The 23,331-nt window shown below is 44.8% G+C and overlaps 1 protein-coding gene across 9 annotated transcripts in view; it reads left to right on the top strand.

The window, feature by feature from the left end:
• The window catches only part of LOC310757929 (uncharacterized protein), a 32,761-nt gene extending 9,523 nt beyond the window's left edge, over positions 1 to 23,238 (top strand). For 6 of the 9 annotated variants that reach the window (XR_014545579.1, XR_014545580.1, XR_014545581.1 and 3 more), the window contains 2 exons: positions 6,708 to 6,800; positions 11,620 to 13,710. Coding sequence is in view for 1 of the 9 variants with exons in the window: in XM_083603654.1 (XP_083459780.1) it covers positions 6,708 to 6,800; positions 11,620 to 11,658 (132 nt within the window). In the remaining 8 variants the exon portion in view is untranslated. Of the gene's footprint in view, positions 1 to 5,423; positions 6,298 to 6,707; positions 6,801 to 11,619; positions 13,711 to 17,733; positions 17,816 to 18,076; positions 18,159 to 20,802 lie in introns of those variants that run through there. The other 3 variants (XR_014545577.1, XR_014545584.1, XR_014545578.1) reach the window with 3 other exon arrangements.
• The last annotated feature ends 93 nt before the right edge of the window (positions 23,239 to 23,331 follow it).

Here is a 23,331-nt window from a genome sequence, read left to right as displayed (position 1 = left end):
AAAGCCCCTTCAGCTTTGTTTGTGCAATGGGGCTCCTCCCCCTCTTCCTCCCGCACGTACCCCATGAAACCCCCAAAGTTGGCTCTTAGGGGGGTTGGGAGAACCTCCACAACAGTGCATGCAGGGAGGAGAGGGGAGATCACTCCTTTGGAACTATCCCCTTAGTGTGATGTTGAATTCCTCCTCCTATTATTATTGTGCAAATATTAAGCACGTGTGTGGCATGGATTTGTGCCCCCAAATACCCCTGCTCCCAGTTTGTTGTACGGATAAAATGGTGCATGTACATCACTTCTAGCCACTTGGAGGAAAGGCAAGATCTAGACATATTCAATGTGGTTTTTCTTTTTGGCTGTAGGCTAATGAAATCATACTTCTTGTGAATCCATGATGCATCTTGTGATTAAGTCCTGAGAGGTGCTGCATAGGGTCTACAAACAAGAGTTGTAGATGAGTAGAGATCTTTTGCTGATAAGCACTCAGCATCAGAGGCATAGCTGGGGAGGGACTGGGGGTGGGGTGTACTGGGTGCCACACTGCGGGGGTTGGTACTTAACGCCTGGGAGTGACACGGTGGCTTGGGTGCCTGCAGGCTCTGCACTGCCCAAAATGGCAGTGTGGGGTTTGCATCTGCCTACTGCCTCCCCCTCAGCCGCCCTATAGCTGAGAGGGAGGCAGCAGGCAGACTCCTTGGAGGCTCCTCACAGCATGCCCTGCCCCAGCTCACCCCGCCCCCATGGGCTACTCGCCCTGCCCCTGGGAGTTTCTGAAGTAATGTATAGCTGATTTTATGGCAGGGGGAGAGGAAAGGATAGATAGATAGGTGCTAGCACTCAGAATTTGTTCTCTTACTTGAAGACTGATATTAGAAACAAAATATGATGCCTTTTCTTTTCATACTGATGGATGTACATGTAAACCTGTGGTCCCTACAGTAGGTGTCTAATGGAGCAGCTAGCAGTGTGGCTTGTACAATCTGGTCTTTGTAGAACACATCATGTGTGTCCATCTGACACGGCAGCTTAGATTGCTTGGGAATTATGCTGGAGAGTTCAGCATATCCAGGAGGAGACACAGAAACTCTCACAGAACTGGTAAATTTGGTGGTTACTTTCCATATGTACTCTGCCAAAGACAAAATGGTAGAGAAGCTAATTGAACAAAACAAACTAATCGTTTGGCAATCTATGTGATAATTGACAAGGTTCTTATGGACACAATGCTTGCTAGGGGGTGGCAAGTAGAAAGAAATGTTGAGTGTATTAGGAACTGTCTGGGAAGACTAACTTCTAAACAGTGACGGCAGTATTCTTCATCTGAGGAACTTGGTTTCTTTTTTCGCTCCATCTGTTTTCTGCTTCCTAATGTGCTGCTGGCATGACAACTTTTCCACTGTCTATTCACTGCTTCTTTCCCATGACAAGCCATGGGAATCTCTCCTGAGTGCAGGAGTCAGTGTGGGATTGTATCTCAGTTTGATTCATCCCTTCTGGATGCCGTATATGTTGTCAGCTCTTTGGCAGTAGTCTTTCTGTGTTGAGAGAATAAGAACAAAGCAAGTCTCTTCAAGGCTTCAGCGGTTACTTAATTTTGAGAGGCATGACCGCACACACGTAGCTTTTAAACTGCAGAAGCTATGGACTCTTACCATCGGGTCCTTGGGGGTGCAATGCACAGGGCTTTGTCCATTGTACCTGGCTTCACAAATTCCACAAATCAGCTGACTGGCAGAGTTTGTGAAGCTGCGTACATAAGGCCCCCATAACAGTTCAAGCTTCCGCACCACCAAAATGTAGGTCTGCCACCGGCTGCAGCCCAGCCCAGTTTCAGCTATCAGACCAATCCTCTCCTGCCCCTTTCACCTTGCCTAGCCTTGCCAAAGCCCAGCAGTCCTTGTTCTAAGGTGCAGCAGGCCCCAAAGCTAGGCAGGCAGGCAAGCAAGCAAGCAGTCCCACCTCTCATTCTTCCTCTTTTTTCCATCCTATCCTCCTTTCTTGTCACTTATACAGCCACTGCTGCCCCCTTCCTCTTACTTCTCCACCTCTGCTTGCCAAAATGCCCAGGGAGCAGCTACAGTGAGATCAGGCACTCCATTTCTACAAATACCATTGGGGTGCCCAGCATGCAATGGGAGAAGGGCCCAGATAAGCCACTCCACCTTTTAACTTGCTGGCTACCACTGTCTCCTACCTAGGACACACTGCACCAGGCAGGGCCAACAGGTGGGCAGAGCAAACCAAGAGGGTGGCCTGCTTACAGAGACTTCCCCATACCCTGGTCTCCCACTTTGCTTTGCAGTTCGTAGGCTATGTGGGTGGAAGTGCTTGGGCAGATTAGGGATGTCGTCAGCTGTATACATCCAAGAAGCTAGAAGTGTGTTAGTGTGTTGGAGATCTTTAATCTGCCTTGATTTCCTGCTTTTCATGGTCTTGTGTTATCATTAGTATCATCTTACAATACAATATCCTGACTACTAAAGTGATTTTTTAAATGCCTGTACTTTAATTTTAAACTAACAGGGCAATATAAAGAAAAAGGACAACCCCTTAATTATTTTCAAAGTATTGTATTCACCCAAACACCAACCTATTTGAAGCCTTTAAAAAATTGCCTTTAGGGTGAGGGGCCAACACTGCTAACTTTTGCTCCCTACGGCACTGCCCCCCCCATTTGCTAGCACCGCCATTAGAAGTATGTGTAACGTGGCTCTGCAGCCTTAGTAACCTTCTCCCTCACAGTATCCGAGAAACTTTTAATTTATAAATTATATGCTTATAAATTCCCTTTAGTACTTTCCAGAATAGTACCACAAAGTCTGGGAGGGGAAATGTACCTACACCATTTCCTGCAGCAATGCTTTGCCATTTTAGAAGAGTTTTTACTTTAACATATGTAACTTAGCATATAGGCATCTGGCTGGCCACCGTGTTAACAGGTTGCTGGATTAGACCTGATCCAGCAGGTCCATCTTATGTTCTTAGCCATAAGATATGGTGATAGGCAGTGGCTTAGATGGCTTTAAAAGAGAACAGGTAAATTCAAGAAGGATAAGGCTATCAATGGCTGTTGGTCATAACTGCTAAACAGTACCTCCATGTTCAGGGTACCAGATACTGAGGACAAATGGAGTATGGTTATCCACCACATACCCTATCACGGATGGAAGCAAAGTACTAAGCTACAGTGACCTTTGGCCCAATCCTGCCAGGAAGACAGGACTATGATCAGAGAAGGGAGAGGGGAGTCTGAAAGGAATGGCTAGATAACACTTTGTGCACTACCACAAGTGACCACCTGATGTCACCAGGTGCCAAGGTACTCCTGATGTTTGCAAGGAGCAGGCCAATTCAACTCTGAATAATTCTTAAGCAGCTGGCCCAACAAAAAACTCCTACCGAAAATCAGAACAATTTTGTTTGGCAGGAAATGAACCTTGCTAGTTAGCAACAATAGATTTCTCTTTAAAGACAGTGTTTTTCATCAGATTAATTTTGAATCCTTCATTTTGTTTATAATCTTTCTCTCCCTTTGTCATTTGAGGTGTCTGGTGTGTTGTTGTTTTACAGTGAGTAGGACGCCATGCTCAGCATTCCTCCTTTCTTATAAACCTTAATACAAGATTTCAATGTGGGTTACTGAGGTGTGTTTGTAGAGTTTTCTGACACAGGTGCCAAATTAAATTGGCTCACCCTAGCTAGTGTATGTAGCTTGTCTTGGGCAGGGATGTGCGTGTGTGTATGGTGTTGGTGTATTGGGCCTGCCCTGCCACCACTGCTATATACACACACAGACATGCCTATTGCAGATTAAACTTTGCCCCATTCACTCATTGCTGCTTTATGCCCACCAGCTCAATGTATGCTTTGCTGCCAAGCCACCTGTTGCAATATTATGGTGTATCACAGTACTCGGCTTATGCTTGTTAGGTTGATGACTTATGCATCACTAAAGAAGAGGAACTACATAACCAAAAGAAAACAAGGACACAGATCTCAATAAAGTTTTCATTATCTTACCGTAATTTAAATAGAAATACATCTCATTCACCATAGTGGGTAAGACAGTATTCAGTTGACCTGTGTGCCTGCTCAGTCTGCGGCCAGCTGTTGCCTGTTGACAAACAGCTTGAAGGTTCCACCTGCTTTCGCTTTTTTAGGTTCTCTGTATCTTTAAACGGGACTTGGATTGGTAGTGCTTCACAGAGAGGAATCTTTCCGTCAGAAGACTGCCCTCTGACAGCCCTTCAAATAGAGGTTTGTCCTCTGTAAAGGAGGGCACATGGGAACCCAGATGGGGGGTCGGGAATAACTGGAGATGCTTGGGCACTTTTGATTTACAATTAAGGCCAGAAGGTAAAATATATATTTTAAATAAGAGCAAAATCTCTTAAAAGATACAGAAGAAAACAATTATCCAAAAATGTATATAGTGGTACCTCTGGTTATGTACTTAATTCGTTCTGGAGGTCCGTTCTTAACCTGAAACTGTTCTTAACCTGAAGTACCACTTTAGCTAATGGGGCCTCCTGCTGCCGCTGCATGGTTTCTGTTCTCATCCTGAAGCAAAGTTCTTAAAGTCCTGTATACCTGAAGGAGCGTCTCCACCCCCCATCGTTCAGCCTGGACACTGAGATCCAGCGCCGAGGGCCTTCTGGCAGTTCCCTCATTGTGAGAAGTCAGGTTACAGGGAACCAGACAGAGGGCCTTTTCAGTAGTGGCGCCCGCCCTGTGGAACGCCCTCCCTTCAGATGTGAAGGAAATAAGCAGCTATCCTATCTTTAAAAGACATCTGAAGGCAGCCCTGTTTAGGGAAGTTTTTAAATATTTAATGCTGTATTGTTTTTAACACTCGATTGGGAGCCACCCAGAGTGGCTGGGGAAACTCAGCCAGATGGGCAGGGTATAAATTATTATTATTATTATTATTATTATTATTATTATTATTATTATTATTATGTAACCCGAGGTACCACTGTATAGATACACCTGAGTTCTTTAAAAAACAACAACTTGTCACAGCAGTTTTCTGAAGGCCTAAATGTAGGGAGGACTGCATGGCCTCTTATGAATCTGAGACTTTGGTTGAAGCAAGTTGCCTTGAGCAATATAGTCCACAGAGTAGACACTCTACCTGTAAAGGCTTTGGGTTGTCCCACCACAGATTTTACCACTGCTTTGGACTTTGTGCAGTTCATCACTGAAGGATGTGAAGGCTCATATGTATTTTTCCCCCCTCACATAATTTTTTAATTAGATTTTTATACACTTTAACCTATTCAAACATTAAATTACAGGGTTCTCTTTGGACTCCCTCCCATAACTCCAATGGGTTCTTATATTAAAAGTTTAAGTTTTCTGTATCTTTTGCTTTATCCAACTATTGTATATCCCTAATTATCATAATCAATTTCACATTACAAATGTCATTACAACGCTACCAATTATTTTAACAGTTTACAGTGGTTTTTTTAAGTAAACTACAAATTTACTCCAGTTTCTAACAAATACTTGATCTTCTTGGTTTCTGATCTTGCCCGTCAGTTTCACCATTTCCACATGTTCCATCAATTTCTTCTGCCAATCTTCCTTCATTGGTAGTTCTTCTTCTTGAAGGTTCATATGTAAGCCAGGTGTAACGCATTTAGGCCTGGTGATGACTTATTAGCTGATTCTGAAAATGCTTTGGCTATTTTTATTTTTACTGTGGAGACTCACGGAATTTTGCCTGTTTTTGAGACGTAACTATCACTTCCACACTTCCATTTGCTTTCCCCTGGGAAAACCCGCTCTTTGCTGCTGAATTGGAACTCTGGGAATCACAGAGACCCAGAATGTGGCTCAGCATAAGCCCTTTTCCTCTTCTCCCTCTATTCCTAGCAGCAGTAATTCTTCCAAATACCCGCTGCTGGAAACCACAGAAGAGGAGAGCGCTGTTGCACTCTGGTTCTGATTGCAGGCTTCCCACAGGCATCTGGTTGGCCACTGTGAGAACAGGATGCTGGACTAAATGGGCCACTGGCCTGCTCCAGCAGCAGGCTATTATGTTCAGGCATTCATCTGAACATGTGAGGTTTAAAACAGGAACAGGGGAATGTATGCAAGCCCTGCCCCCAAGGTCCTATGTTTAGGACATCCTTTCATACTTGCGCTCTTTGAACACGACGGTCTCGAGGGGGCTTTTACATTTGTTGTATAAAATGTTCTTAGAACTGCAGTAGAGAGCAGGTCAGATCCAATAGCGATGCAGACAGAGCGACAGTAGTGTTGGTGAAGCTACAAGATCATAATAACTTTGGCTGTAAGTCCTGGAAGACCTGCTCCTTCTGCCCTGCAGGCCTTTTTCCCACTTGGCCGGAAAGGGCGGGATCCTGACTGATGCAAGCTACAAAACTGAGACTGCTGAACAGACTGTTGGGCTAGGTAACGCCCTGTTACGTGGGGCGGGGGAGGTATCTTTTTGTATCTTTATTTTAGATCTTGTGATTTATGTGGACATTATTCAGTTTATTTTTTATGTTTAATTATTGTTTATGACTACGTTTATTATGTTGCAGTTGTGTGTATTTCATGTTGCAACCTGCCTTGAGCATGGTTTGAACTGTGGAAGGGCAGCATACAAATAAAATTATGTATGTATGTATAATTTTGCTGGCTGTTTTGCTGTATTGTAGGAAATGCATTCAAGCCAGTGCTGTTTATACTTTACAGGGACTTCTGGCAGTGTTTTGGATCAGGGACGTGGAACATTTTTCCACCCTAAAGGCTCACATTTCCTTGGGAGAAATCTTCCAGGGCTTACAGGTTAGTGATGGGCAAGACCAGAGGCAAAAATGGGGACGCAACAGAAGTGACTCTTACCTTTCTATAGTAAGCTGCATTCCAGTCATGCAAAGAGGTTTCTTTGCAGCCACTCACATGCCTGCATATCTCCAGCCTCCATCCAGGCAAGAAAGACACATTAATACAGTTCAAGAATACATTCCAGGCTGGCAAAAGCAGTAAGCAGGGCGTGGAACAGGGCAAGTGGATGATATGGCCTGGGCAGAGTCCTGGGGGCCAAATAGAAAGGCTTTGGGGCACATTTGGCTCCTTGTTCTCAGGTTCTCCACTCCTGTTTTAAACAGACTTCAGAAAAGAAACTGAAATGGAGGAGAAGGGGAATGGTGGCACGGGTAAAATGGAAGTACAAAGAATGGATGCCAAACATGGCAGGAGGACAGTGGATAAGCAAACACAAGGGAGGGAAGGAGGGAGATTGTGCTGTCAAGGCCAGAAGCAATCTGAAATACTCACTGCTCATCTTGGATTAGTTGACCTCCACATCACACTGATGCCCTTTGCCTTGTTGTTGTTGTTTAGTCGTTTAGTCGTGTCCGACTCTTCGTGACCTCATGGACCAGAGCACGCCAGGCACTCCTGTCTTCCACTGCCTCCCGCAGTTTGGTCAAACTCATGCTGGTAGCTTCGAGAACACTGTCCAACCATCTCGTCCTCTGTCGTCCCCTTCTCCTTGTGCCCTCAATCTTTCCCAACATCAGGGTCTTTTCCAGGGAGTGGCCATAAGGTAGCCAAAGTATTGGAGCCTCAGCTTCACGATCTGTCCTTCCAGTGAGCACTCAGGGCTGATTTCCTTAAGAATGGGTAGGTTTGATCTTCTTGCAGTCCATGGGACTCTCAAGAGTCTTCTCCAGCACCATAATTGGCCATTTCAAATCCCTGTTTTAAGCCATGGGGGTATTACTACAAACAACTGCATGTAAAATCCAGCTGCCCTAATAACATAGTAAAGAGTAGCATTTGAAGTTCCAGGGGAATTGTTTCCACATAAACTTTTTTTTTGGTGGTGGGGGGGGGAATTGGTATCATTTGTTCACTTGTCACTATTTGTCCCCAGTCTTTGTGACAAATTACATATTTTTGTTAAAAGACCAGCAATTTCACAACTGAGTTATTTACCAACCCACAGACAGATACCACAGATACCACCTAGTTTCTGTGATCTGCTCATTTTCTGCTAAAATGGTGCTTCAGGTTAAGAACAGTTTCAGGTTAAGTACGGACCTCCGGAACGAATTAAGTACTTAACCCGAGGTACCACTGTATTTAAGTACAAAAATTACATTTCCGAATAACATCACTTCACTCGTGGCGTAATTGGACTTGTGGGGGAATGGATTTCTAATTACTGTTGCATTTTGAATCTTAGAAAACTTCTAGTGCTCTACAGTATGCTAATGTAGCCTGGTACAACCATCATGATATTCCTTTCCCACCTAATGGATGGCCTTGTGGCAATCTCATTGCGAGGGAATTACCGGTAGCTCTTCAGCGCTTTTTGTTTTCAGTGAAATCAGGGCAGTAGTGTGCTGCAGTATCAGAAAGATACATTTTTGGCATCCGGATAACTAAATGCAATGGGCAGTATCCAGCCAAACACTTTCACTAGTGCAAGCACAGCAGAAATCCCCCCCCCCCCACTTTTAGATCTGTTGTGGAGTTTTCCCCAACCCTCTGCAGCAGATTTAGAGGGCACAGGGTTGAGAGGGGAGGGAGGGGAAGTTCGGTTGCATAGCCAAAAGTGCTTGCACCAGTGGAATGGCTGAGTTGGCTACCTCCCAAAATATTTAAAAAACAAAAACTGAAATAGCAGGGCCTTGCCCCAGGGAGTGGCATTCACCACTTCTCTAAAAGGGTGAGATGAGCACATTAGAATGCTATAGTAAGAGAATGCAGCACTCAAAGATCACAAAACGATGCAAGCATGAGGGGGAATTTGTGTCACTTATCATTAGGCACTGTCCAGGGGCCTGAGCCCTGGGTTTTTTGCACCAGGTCCTGGATCTGTTGCCCCTCCCACTTTAAAACAAACAAACAAACAAATAAGCAAGCGGACTTTGCTTACAGGGCAACTGAGCCTGCCACAAAGTGCAGTGTTGGTAAGATGCCAACCATCTGCTACCTTTATTTGTTCGAAGGCAGTGCAGCAACTGGGGAGGGGCTTGTGATAGAGAAGCTTGTTGAGTGACCATGAAGCTTACTGTGTGATGGTGGGCTAGTCACTTCCTTGCAGCCTAACCTACCTCTTAGGGTTGTTGTAAGGGGAGAGACTCCATCAGGCAAGGCCTTCTTCCACCTGCCTTGCCCCACCTCTTGGCCCTGGGATTCTTCATAAGGAAGCTGTGCCTGGAGGAAAAACTGTGAGGGGAGAGACTTCATCAGGCAAGGCCTCTTTCCACCTGCCTTGCTCCACCCTCCAGTCTCTGCTTCTCATTTTGTATTGTATTATGTTGTGCACTGTGGTTTGCTGTTGTTTTATTGATTGGAGTTTAGATATTACTTGTAACTTTTGAGTGGGTTTCTGTTTAATTCTGAAATGCTGATATTTAATATTATTCTATATTATTTTCTGTATTATTATATAATATTGTATATAATAGTTATATAATAGTTATATTAAATAAATATTTATATAATATTTTCTATATTATTATATGGGACGCGGGTGGCGCTGTGGGTTAAACCACAGAGCCTAGTGCTTGCCAATCAGAAGGGGTGAGCTCACCGCAATGGGGTGAGCTCCCGTTGTTCGGTCCCTGCTCTTGCCAACCTAGCAGTTCAAAAGCATGTCAAAGTGCAAGTAGATAAATAGGTACTGCTCTGGCGGGAAGATAAACGGCGTTTCCGTGCGCTGCTCTGGTTCACCAGAAGCAGCTTAGTCATGCTGGCCACATGACCCGGAACCTGTACGGTGGCTCCCTCGGCCAATAAAGCGAGATGAGCGCCGCAACCCCAGAGTCAGCCACGACTGGACCTAATGGTCAGGGGTCCCTTTACCTTTACTATATATTATTTTAATGAATGTTGAATGTTATTTTATTTGCATATTGTATATTGTATTATGCATATTGTCTTATTTATATGATGTTAGCCGCTCTGAGCCCGGCATTGGCTGGGAAGGGCGGGATACAAATAAAAATTATTATTATTATTATTATTATTATTATTATTGATAAAATATGTACAGTGGGAAGCCACAACCACTGCTCAGAACTCATTGAGGAATAGAGTCCAATCTGCAGGCAAAGTACTGGGCCTAGAAAATCCTGTTGGCACCCTATAGCTCAAAGCCTTGACAGCAAGAGCTAATGTTTGTTTGTTTTCCTTCTGAAAGTGAACCTAAACTTGTATATATACAAATGTATACATATAAATGCATACATATAAATCAGCATATTTTATGCAACCGTGTCCCAAATCCTTTTCAGTAGTTAGCAACACGCCTGCCTGTGACACTTACACAATCATATTCTGCACAGTATTAGCAGTAAAATAACAATGGGCGTGCTACTTGGAGAAGAACCACAATTTTCCTGTGAACTGTGGTTTGATGCTGAGAAAATGTCTCTTCAATGGAAACACTTCCTTAGGAATCTTGCTTGCAAAACAAATGAGTAAAAACTGCACAGTTACGGTGGAAAAGAAAAAGAAAATGTCTTGAAATGCCTTTACAAGAAGCAGCACAAAACGACATTGGTCTGATGGGGCAAACTGAGGCTGAGTAACAGCTTGAAGAGATAGTGGAGATCATCAAATGCCACAGGACCACTATATCTTTAAAACCTCACACTGCAGACATATCCCAGTCTCATCCTGATCACCAGGAATAGGAGAGTAGATAAGAAAACAGCAGAGGCCTCTTTAAAGAATTGGGGGGGTGGGGGTGCATTTGAAAGAGCCTCTCAAAACCTTTAGGGGAGTGAGACATGTTTTAAGATTGTGAAATCCTGCCTTCGGCTATAGTTCCAGTTTAAGCAGGTAACTGGTGGGGAGCCTGGGTTACCAGCAGCCAACAGATTGTTGACTGGAGTCAGCATTTCCACTATCTCTTTTGCCCAAGGCAAAAAAGATAGTGATGGTGGAGAGGGGCTGCAGGATTTTGTTCTAAATGTATTTGGTTTCTTTTTTCTAACTTGTAACATTTGAAAAATGCGAATGCCAGTGGATATCAAGTTCTGATTGGCACATTAGTCCAGGAGGTGCAGATCAACTTGGTTCATACTGGAATTCACAGACTGAATTCCTCAAGCAACAGCTCCCCTAGCTAGACTACTGCAATGTACTGTGTGTGGGGATGACTTTGGAGACTGTTTGGGAACTACAGCTATGGCAAAACACTGTCACTAGATTGCTAGCTGACGCCAGATTAATAAAGAAGGCCTTCCCCCTGGCAGTGGCAAAAATCTTGGGTTCTCAAATTTCAGCGGTGTTCTGTGTGATGCCAAAATTTGTTGTTCCTCCACCTATATCGCTTCATTGTAAACCATAGTTGCAGCACCCGCAAGGTTCCGCACCCAGTGCAGCTGAACTGGTCACACTCTCCTAAATCTGCCTCTGACTATGATGCCCCCCTGGTCTATGGAACTCTCTTCCCAATAAGCCTTGAGTGATACCCAAGTTATTGCCTGTTTGGCACCAGGAGAAGATCTTTTTATTTCCCCATACTTTTAACATCTGATGCGATTTTAATACCCATTCTAGTATTTCATTTTCACGCTGACTTTCCCCTGCTGTTTGTATTATGGAAGGAGTTCTATGTCTTCATGTTCTCTTAATTTTGCAGGTATACTTGAAACTACTGGAGACAAGACTGGAAACATGAAGCCATGTCTGGAGCCTGCAAGTCTGCAAGATACAGTTCAATCTAGTTCAAGCATTTAAATGTGTATGAAAGGTCTGGTGCTTATTATGAATCTTTAGTGAGTGCATTCTGTCTCTCTGTCTCTCTCTTCCAGCCTCTAACATCACTTTTGTTTTCTCCATGAATTGATTTAAGTTACATAGCAAGTTTAAATTCAGTTGGACTGGTTAATGAGAGGAATATATTATTTTGCACTTACCTGTATGAATGCCTGCAAATTAAACAATTTCACGTTCCTACAAGCAGATCATCCCCATTTGACTCACAGCCAGGCTCAGTATCTTTCCAGCTGCCTCCTTTGCGAGGACCATATGCAAAGCCAGGTGGACTACTTCCCAATTCAGAAGGGCTTCAGGTAGCACCTGTGTGGTCAAGGCTGAGCTAACCATTGTACGAAGCATGAGTGAGGGATATCTCTACTGTCTAACAGGTGATGGTGCTCCTGAGTATGAATAGCAATCTTTGCTCTGTTCCATCAGCTAAGCTATTCTAGAAGTCCATACAGTATAGTAGTAACCATTTCATGACCATGCGGCAGGAGAACCAGGGCCCTCCGCTATACACTGGGTGAAGTGAAAACCTTTTCTGCTGCAGAATAGTGCTTGTGTAGCCTTTAGTACAGCAGTACAGATGCCTCACTTTCCAAAGGAGGCATGGGAGGGTTGAGACCACTGTTCGTCGGCATTGCACACATCCATTTAATTGGCCATTATCAAGTGGTGGTGCTGAGCTACATATAAAAGTGGATGAGGGTGGCAGAAAAAAATGGTCAGCTGGCAATTTTGCACCGGACATTTCAGAAAGAGAGGAGGAAAAGGCAGCAGCAATCTATGTTGTGTGCACGTTTGGCTTACTATGAAGGTAAAGATCTAGGGCAAATTACAGGTCATCAGAACCGTATGCAGAGCATAGAATATTGTTATGCTCACCCCTCTTCTCCACGTGGTGAGAAGTTCCAGGAGTGTGGTACTTGCCCAGGTTCCGTTTGCTTTGGAAGGAAATTACTGGAGGCTTATTGATGTTTTGTAATATTTGCATTTCCTTACTGATATCTAGTCTGGGCATAGCGAGGCACAGTGTAAACCAAAGCTGGCTCCAGGTTTCATATGCTCTTGGGCAAAACTCTTTTTGTGGGCCCTTCTCCCTCTGAAACTACTTTCTCGCTGCAGTTATCTCCTCTTCCTCCTCATCACTACTGTTGTCTGCTTTATTGCCAGGCAGAGAGAGGATCAGCAAGCAGGCTGTGGTATCTATTGCTCTTGAGTTTTTCCTGCAAAGCACATTTGGAGATTCTGATGACTTTATATTCCCATGTCCACCTTGTGGGGCCAAAAGCAGCTGGGATAAAATTTTGATTAGGGAAACGTAGGGCAGGGGGAGTTAAACACCCATTCTACCAATGTGGGGCTTCAATTAAATTAGCAGCACCCCACAGCTACTATTCAAAAAGCAACAGGGGGCAATATCCAATGCACTCATTCCTTTAGCAGGAAGATTTGTACTTGTGCAACATAACTACCTACCCACTTACTGCCCTGTGCACCCCACTCCAAATTTGCTCTGGAGGGCTGGGGGGGGGGAATACAGAATATATTAATAAATCTTTGTGCTTGCAGAAGGAGGTACCTAGTGCTACAATGGCTACAAGACAGGAGCTCCAGTCACAGCATTGGAGTAGCCAAGAGGGGGCAGGGAGGGGCAGCTGCCCCCAATCAATAAAAATCAATAAAAATACATAGCAAACTGAGGCTCTGCCCCCCCTAACAAAAGACCTGCTCCCCCTAACAAAAATCCTTGCTACACCCATGAGTCACAGGTCATTTTAACATGTAACTTTGTTCTCACAACCCTTTGAGGTTGCCTAGGCTGAGGGAGAGCCACTTGTCCAAAGTCTCCAAGTTTGGTATAAAGCTTGAGCAGGGATTCAAAGCACATCCAAACCACAGTGCTCTAGCCACTACATCACATTATATAATTTATAAAGTATTCCTAGAATAAATTAAGCTGAAGTCACATTGCATTTTGAAGTGTTTTTATCATTTGACAATCTTCCCCTGCTTCAATTAATGTACATTACAACCACTCACAAGTTATTTTTTCCCCAATTTTAAATGCCTCTCTCCCACTCTAGCTATTGCAGGAGTTGACACTCCCCGACTTGCCTGCTTTGGATAGTGGCCCACATTGCCCTGTGACTAGACACAGACACAATAACAGCACAGTGTGGCTGGTGATAATGTGAAATTTCCCCCCTTCTCTTTCTGCACTCTTCCCATCTCAGTAGGATTTTGTTTGCCACCTCCCTCTAGTCTAGAGAAACTGACAAAGTTAGAGAAAAGGTATTCTCATTTTGACCATCTGTGACTCTCCCTTTGCCAATGTTGTACCATCCAGGACTACGTCTCCCATCAGCCCCAGCCAGCACTGCCAATAGTTAGGGATGCTGAAAGTTCATAGCACCAGGTTGGCAAAGGCTAATGTAACTTATCAGTGGAACTGGCAAGTTCAAGGGGAAACCTTAGAGTGCAATCCTATAGATGCAGAACCAAGTTCCCTTGTTTTCCATGGGTATAGGACTGAAGCCATAATATGCCTGTGTCTTTCCTTGAAAAAAGACGAATATGTGAACAACAGTGCTGGTGCACATCAGCAACCACTAAGTAGACCTTGTCAATTTCACTGGAGTCCAGCAAGGGTTGATGATGCCACTGATGCTTGCAGTTGTGCAAATGGAGGGGGAAGTAGGAAAGAGCCATGCCACACACCTATCCTGTCTAGTCATGTTATATGTGATCAGTTTCAATCTGTTACCTCCGAGGATGTGGACAGGCTGCTTGGACAAGTGAAACCAACCACCTGTCTTCTTGATCCTTGTCCATCCTGGCTGATAAAAGCAAGCTGGGAAGGGCTGGGAGATGGGCTCCGTGGGGGGGGGGTGTGAATGCTTCCCTCTGCGAGGGAGCCTTCCCAGACCCACTGAAAGAGGCGGTCATTAAACCGCTTCTTTAAAAAGCATCTTTAGACCTGGCCATAATGGCCAACTATCGCCCAGTATCAAATCTTCCATTCTTGGGCAAGGTGATTGAGTGGGTGGTTGCTGAACAACTCCAAGTACGCCTGGAGGATGCGGACCATTTGGATCCCTTCCAATTGGGATTCAGGCCTCACCGTGGGACTGAAACTGCCTTGGTCGCACTGGTAGATGATCTCCGGTAGGCTAGGGACAAAGATGAGAGCTGTTTCCTAGTTCTGCTGGATCTCTCAGCGGCCTTTGACACCATCAACCATAACATCCTTCTGGACCGGCTAGAGGGGCTGGGAGCTGGGGGCACTGTCATACAGTGGTTCCGCTCCTTCCTCCTTGGCCGTGTCCAGAAAGTGGTGTTGGGGAATGAGTGCTCAGACCCCTGGGCTCTCACTTTTGGGGTGCCTCAGGGTTCCGTCCTCTCCCCCATGCTTTTTAATTTCTATATGAAGCCGCTGGGAGAGATCATCAGGGGGTTTGGGCTGAGTGTTCATCAGTATGCAGATGACACCCAGTTCTAACTCTCTTTTAAATCAGAACCAGTGAAGGCAGTAAAGGTCCTGTGTGAGTGCCTGGAGGCGGTTGGAGGATGGATGGCGGCTAACAGATTGAGGTTGAATCCTGACAAGACAGAAGTACAAGACAGGGGCAGGCGGGTGTGGGGGACTCCCTAGTCCTGAATGGGGTAACTGTGCCCCTGAAGGACCAGGTGCGTAGCCTGGGAGTCATTTTGGACTCACAGCTGTCCATGGAGGCGCAGGTTAATTCTGTGTCCAGGGCAGCTGTCTACCAGCTCCACCTGGTACGCAGGCTGAGACCCTACCTGCCTGCGGACTGTCTTGCCAGAGTGGGGCATGCTCTAGTTATCTCCCACTTGGACTACTGCAATGCGCTGTATGTGGGGCTACCTTTGAAGGTGACCCGGAAACTGCAATTAATCTAGAATGTGGCAGCTAGACTGGTGACTGGGAGTGGCCGCTGGGACCACATAACACCGGTCCTGAGAGATCTGCATTGGCTCCCAGTACGTTTCTGAGCACAATTTAAAGTGTTGGTGCTGACCTTTAAAGCCCTAAACGGCCTCGGTCCTGTATACGGTACCTGAAGGAGCGTCTCCACCCCCATCGTTCAGCCCGGACACTGAGATCCAGCGCCGAGGGCCTTCTGGCAGTTCCCTCATTGCGAGAAGTCAGGTTACAGGGAACCAGACAGAGGGCCTTTTCAGTAGTGGCGCCCGCCCTGTGGAACGCCCTCCCTTCAGATGTGAAGGAAATAAGGAGCTATCCTATCTTTAAAAGACATCTGAAGGCAGCCCTGTTTAGGGAAGTTTTTAATACTTGATGCTGTATTGTTTTTAACACTTGATTGGGAGCAGTGGCGTAGCGTGGGGGGTGCAGGGGGGGCCGGCCGCACCGGGCGCAACATCTGGGGTTAGGGCAAATCCATGGGTTAGGGGGCGCAAATCCATGGGTTAGGGGGCGCAAATTACTTGCCTTGCCCCGGGTGCTGACAACCCACGCTACGCCACTGATTGGGAGCCGCCCAGAGTGGCTGGGGAAACTCAGCCAGATGGGCGGGGAAAAATAAATTATTATTATTATTATTATTATTATTATTATTATTATTATTATTATAAATCTCTTTGGAAAGATGCAGGAAGTTTGAAATGTGATTTGAAACCCACCTTCCTGTATGGCTGTAAATTGATTAAAAAGCCTGATACCGGCACATTTAAAAATGTATTTTTGACTTTCATACAGTGCGAGCAAGATTCAAAAGTGCTTTAAGCAGCATTTGTGAAATTGCTTTTCGTATTATGGACTTCATTGGTCTTTGTCCTAAAGAAGGGAGTTGTTGCCTGACACATTGTGAGGAAAATGAGCCTTTGTGCGTAGCTTGTGGTGTTGCATGGGTTCTCTACTCTGTGGAGTGCAAATGCAAGATTCTTACACCAGGGACAAAGGTGTGATGGAATAAATGCATTCTTTCATTGCTCAAACTAAAAGGCTGCTGTATTTGAATTGGAAACATTACTGAGTTGCTGGCAGGTGAGAGAGGATTTGGCCACTAGTTCTCAGCAGGTCTGGGCAAGGTTGGAGAATGCAGTTGCTTATCTCCCCTCACCCATAAACATTCCTTCCTAGTCATTCATCTGTTTGCCAGATAAAGCCCAGCCATTTGAATCACACAGAGAGCAGGAATGGACAAGAATGACAGATGCAGATGATCAGCCCTCCAATTCCATCCTAGATGTCCCACCTGCTGACAAAGCACTGGGAGGTGGGGAAGGTGTTTGTCCTGTTGCTGGGCTGACCCCAGGGAAGGAGAGGCTGATCATTTGCAAGAAATGCAGATAGTATTACTGGGGAATGTGCAAGCCTTTGGGTTTATAAAATCATTCACTTAAGGTAGCCCAGTAAAAGACAGAAGGCTTCCTACTTTGCCTTCCCCACAATCTCCTTCCCCCTTCCTCTCTGAGGGCTGCTTTGCTTATTGTGATTTTAATTGGTACATGTTTTAGACCTTTGTTGTGTACCTGCTAAAACTGTAGCAATTAAGAGCATACAAAACCCTTGGCAGACTGCCCTGGTATATTTCCTTGGAGTTTAAAAAACTGCATATGGGCATCAGGTATTACAGCTTTAGATGTAGGTAGCCATGTTGATCAATGGGTGGGAGGAATACCAAAATCACCGTAGAGGAATAAATTTATGAGGGCTAACTAAAATGTCACAAAACTGTGAGCAAGCTGAAGATGGTGTATAACTGTACATCTTAAAGCTGCAACATGTGAAGTACCCTTCCCAGACATTCTTCAGTTGTCTTCAACACAATCCTCTGTCCAACACCATGTTAAGGTTGCAAAATTATAACTGTTCTATGCAACACATTAATGTGTATGAAAATGTCATACTTTGCTTGGAATTTCTAGCTATGTAAGATGAAATCCCTGGTTTAGGAACACTTAACCAGTCCAAGTCTCTGTTGTTTTTGTTTGATCCAACAACCAGCTCATCATTTCAGGAGGTCTCAGCTACACTTAATTCCCATGGACTTAATTCAAGGTTTCTAATGACACAGGAAAATACAGTGGTACCTCGGGATGCGAACGGGATCCGTTCTGGAGCCCTGTTTGCATCCTGAATAGAACGTAAGAAGCGACTGCACATCTGTGCGTGCGTGGGTTGCGTTTCGCTGCTTCTGCGCATGCGCGTGGCATCATTTTGACCGTCTGTGCATGCGCAAGTGGCGAAACCAGAAGTAATGCGCTCCGTTACTTCTGGGTCACCATGGAGCGCAACCCAAAAATACTTATCCTGAAGCATATTTATCCTGAGGTATGACTATACTGAGAAGGGCCAGTCTATAGATTGTGCAACTCCAAAAAGCTGCAGACACAGTTTGATACCCAGAAAGTTGTCACTCTTTCCGCAAGGTGAGACCTGTTTTACTATTATAATCTTTTAGGTACAAGAAGTATGACACTGAGCGCAAAGACACAAGAGCCCAACTAACAACTTGAAGTGGCTAAAATATTTGGTGTAGTGTTGGATAACCTAAGAAAGGTCCCAATATATTATAGGGAGCCATTGCAAATGACCATGTGTGCATATGTGGGTGCATATTTGCTAATCCATGCTCTAGCCAGCAGAGGTGGATTTAGGGGAGTGCAACTGGTTTGCCCTCACTGGGCACTGAGCCAAGAGGACACCACAGGCTTTGCTGCAACAGTGATGAGCAACAGAAGGCAAGAGGTGGTTTGGTGGTAGTGAATTTTGGCCTCACACAGGGCACCGCTTAAATTTTAAAGCCCAAAGTCTGCCACTGTAGCCAGTTAGACTACAGTGGTACCTCGGGTTACATACGCTTCAGGTTTCAGATGCTTCAGGTTACAGACTCCGCTAATCCAGAAATAGTACCTCAGGTTAAGAACTTTGCTTCAGGATGAGAACATAAATTGTACAGTGGTGGCGCGGCGGCAGCGGGAGGCCCCATTAGCTAAAGTGGTACTTCAGGTTAAGAACAGTTTCAGGTTAAGAACGGACCTCCAGAACGAATTAAGTTCTTAACCCGAGGTACCACTGTATTAAGCAGGGGTGGAGGGTGTCTAGTTTTATTATTGCTAAATGGACTGAGTGGGGATAGTTCTTACTTTCTTGTTCCATTAGGTTTAATTGGATAGGCTATGACTACTTCTAGATAGATCAGGACCCTTTGATTTCATCAGGTTTTTGCATCAGTGAAAAGTATTTTGGGGTAGCTCAGCAGACTAAAACCAAAGTGACAATAAAGATTGCACAATGGTAGGGATACCTTTGCCCTTAGACTCCAGTCTGCTGTGCATGCAAGTTGCTTCGTTGTAAATCCTGAGACTCAGCTTAGTGGCCTGGGGTTCTCTGAATCACTTCTGAAATGTTCCTGGTTAGAAAGACTCAGGTTGCAGAGGTCACAGAGTTAGATCTACTCTGCTTTTGTCCTAATCTTAATTTTATATGTCCAATGCCTTGCTTTCAAGAATGGGCAGAAGAAGGTGATGATATAAATGAGGTCAGTTTTTAAGTACAGGGTGAAAAGAAGTTTCTCAGGTAGACATTTCAGGGGGATTCTCTGCTAATGGTAACATGTTGTAAGTAACTGAAAGAAGACAGAGGAGCCCACTTTATCCCCTCCTCTTCCATGTAGAGGGACCATGGCACAGTGGTACAACATATATAGTATTTTGCTGGCAGGAGGTCCCAGTTTCAGTCTGTGACATCTTCCATTTAGAGGATCCCAGATCTGTAGCTGGTACAGATATCTGCAGGAAGACTTTGGAGAACTGCTGTCTTTCAGAGGAGGCAATACTGGTCTAGAAGGGCTGGTGGTTGGATTCAGTATGATGCCCCTTCATACGTTCATACCTGCCTCCTCAGATAAGCCCATGAAGGGCGGGGGACGGCACAGACAATAGGGTTCTGCATGAACAGAATTGATAATGGAATGAGATGTGAGTTTGTTTTCCCATCAAGTTTGCCTGGTCAGTCATTTCTCTGCTAGAGGTGGGGTTGTATAGCAGAGGCTGTCAGCAACATTCTGCATGTGCAGAAATTGCATAGCCGATTTCTGATACCCCAGCTCAGCTCTGCTCCAGATACTGGAAGCTGAACTCATCCTATAAATATGCACGTATTGCAAAAGCCGAATGTGGCCAGACGTTGTGTTTCACCTCTGTGACCGAAGGCAGCAGGTACTGTGTTTGAAACATTTGGCTCTTTAATGTCACACAGTTGTTCCATTAAGAGGGTGCCTTTGTTTATGCTCTGCCCTCTTTTGTATGGCAGGATGTGGGTGGGTAGTGAGCCAGGCCCGGAGATATCTCTTAATGACTCAGAACAATGACCCTCTGAGTATAAACTGGTCAGGCCAGTCCATGGCTGGGCGGTTGTGTGAGAGTTCAAAGGCCCAATTACATGTTAAAAGGAAATACAACCTGGCTACAAAACTTGTCTCCATGCCTTCCAGGGATAACGGCCAGGGATTTCAACAGTTTTTAAACACAGCATGGCAGTTTAATTCCTGGCTCCTCTGGAGTTCAGGCTGGTTAGTCGGGCTTGGAGAGAAGAATAATGTTCTCAAATAACTCCAGCAAAAGGAACGAGTTGTTCTTATAAGCTGAGAAATCACAGACTTGGGGAATCTACAATAGGATATTACTCAGAGGGACAGTTGCACACAGTGGCAAGGTTATGTCTACAGTGCCGAGATAGGGGTGGGGAATGAAGTGCAGTGGTGTGGCGGTTAAAGTGTTGGACTACAACCTGGGAGACTAGGCTTCAAATCCCCACTCAGCCATAAAGCTCACCGGGTGACCTTGGGCCAATCACTGCTTCTCAGCTTAACCTACCTTACAGGGTTGTTGTAGGGATTAAATGAAGCATAGAGAACAATGTACACCACCTTGAGCTTCTTCGAGAAAAAGGTGGGATATAAATGCAGTAAATAAATAAGTGACACGCAGCCTAGACTTTGGGTGCAGAACTACAAGTCACCATGGGCCATAAATGCAGATAAGACAACTCTCTACTTCTGCATCTCTACAGTGCAAACCCACATGCCAGCCATTGACAAGTAAGAGTGGCACATGCAACAATTTGGATTTAATAGTGAAATATGCCAAAGAGGACTGTATTGTCACTGTGGCCTTCTGATAACAGCATCCTGCCCACAGCAACGAAGTTCCAGAGTGGCTGAACAAAAACTTCTAAGACAGCAAGTAATAGCCTTCCTTAGGTGTTAAATGTTTGCTCACTGAAATCCAGACACCTGAAGATTTGAGTTCCACAGTCAGAAATGTGACAGAATTTCAAATATAGTTGATGGAGGCAGCTTGAGGTAATATGGGACACAGGTAAACAAGATGGAAAGTATCCCACATACACTTCTTTACAATGAAGATTTCTTCAAACGATCAGATTTCACTGTCAGTCCCATCATTGCATCAATTACATACTCAATAAACAGAGGAGCAAGGATTGCTGCTGTTTCTAAAATTTGCCTGGCAACAGGAGAGACTGAATCCTCCCCATCCCTCCATTGGCTGAGAAGGTTATAATATCCCTGGTCTGTTCCTCCAGCTGCTGCACTCCAGGTGACAGCAGTGGCATCCCAGAGGCCGCATGCTGAGTGAACCTTGCCCCCCACCCCAAGCAAGGCGGAGAGCTTAAAAGCTCTTTCCATACCAGAAAAACCTTGCTTGCATTGAACTTGCAGGATTTAAACAAGCAAGCCTTCAACCTTGTAGTTGTATGGTTGAAATTGCGCAAGTTAAAAGTGTGTAAGATGCCATCCTCCTGTACTACGTAGCATTCATGTAGTGCTATCTCTATAGTTCTTACAACAACCTTCTGAGGAGCCCTAGTATCATTTTCTAAGGAGCTGCAGATGAGTGGCTGAGGCTGGGAGACTGGTGTTTTGCACAACACTTTTAAAAGTGTTTGTGGAGGGATTTGACGAGAGGACTTTCCATGTATATGTTTTGATCAGATGCTCCAGTGATAGCAATTGTGTAAGACTAAGCTAAACTTTTGGTTTATAGAGCATAGCATCGTGACAGCACAGGAAATCCTGTGATGCGACAGTGGTTCAACTAGCAATGGTACCAAGTAGAAAATAAAATGATAATTGCCTTGATATATGATTATGAGATTATAGTGTGTACTGGCTGACCAGTAAAGTCACACATCTCAGAGATAATGGACACTAGTAGAACAAAGTAGAAAAAGAGATAAGCTGACCACAGGATGTCTTGCTGACTATGCCACCAGTGCCAGGAACTTGAATAGCACCTGCTGTTCTGATGCATGCTTGTAAAAATTCCCTTTGCTTGTAGTTGGTTTGGGTTTTGAGTAAATGAAATGGGTTCATGCATTTTCAATGGCATTGTGCATGAAAAATTAATATGTATTTGCTTAATACACACAGTTGAGTTGGACCTATGTTTTTGTCATTGATAACTTCATTTATTGTTCAAAACATGGGGGTGTGGTTTATAACGTTACATGTGAATGATATGTGGTTCAGAACATGCAATTGAATATGTATTATTACAGTGTGTGCTTATGGAAGCTTCCATATGTGAATGTGTGCTCTTTGCAAGGGTGTGCATTTGTCGCCTGGTGCATCACTGTAACCCTTGCTATCTGTGTAGTGTGTCAGTAGCCCTGGGGGCCTAAGTGATGTGCAGTGTCCTCAGTTTCATGGTAGGTTACTGCCAGGAAAGCTAGGAGAAGTCAGATCGTGGAGAAGGAGAACTTCCCTTCAGTATGAGCTCTTCCTTCGCTGTCGCCTTTCAGAAACACTGAGAAGCAGTTGGGACGCTTCATAAAACAGGAAGGGGCACTCTGTTCTGAGGTTTCCACAGTGATTGGTCATCATTAGGTGGTGGACTCTCCACTGGAGGTTTGTAAGCAGAGGTTGGATGGGCCTCTGTCATGGATGCTTTAGTTGGCATTCCTGCTTTGCAGGGGGTTGGACTAGATGGCCCTCAGGGTCCCTCCCAACTCTACAAGCTAGTGATTCTAGAGTGCTCCCATCTGCCCACCAGCTGTTCTGAATGGCAGCAGAGGAGAAGAAAACCTCTGCTCTTCAGATCAACTAAAGGTAGAGGGTGCAGAATTTGTTGACAACCTAGAAAGAGATCAACAGGAAGAGAAAGTCAGAGAGGGAGAGCTGTGATTAAGGAGGCATGGTCACCTGACAAAGTGAAAAGGCCCCACTGATGTTGTGTCTTTGCTTTTGTAATTATTTTCACTGCCACAGTCGCACCACAGAAATATGTGGAATGGGTCAGGGTGTGTGTGTGTGTGTGTGTGTGTGTGAGAGAGAGAGAGAGAGAGAGAGAGAGAGAGAGAGAGAGAGAGAGAAGGCCTGGGAATTCTAATAGCAATTTGGAAAACTGGTATGTGTTCCTATGACCATTTCAAAGCAACCTATGCATTCAAATGGCCATTATCAGTCATTCAAAGGTATGTTTTTTAAAAAAAAATTTTTTCAATGTAAGCATATGAGAGAAGTGGAGGTTCTTTGTTCTGTTTCTATATATCTTTTCTGAATATAGTAACTCTGGCTTA

Source organism: Podarcis filfolensis (assembly GCF_964270895.1).
Source record: "Podarcis filfolensis genome assembly, chromosome: 2".
Lineage (NCBI taxonomy): Eukaryota > Metazoa > Chordata > Lepidosauria > Squamata > Lacertidae > Podarcis > Podarcis filfolensis.
Note: the sequence above shows the minus strand (reverse complement) of the source record. Positions and strands in the feature narration are given on the sequence as shown.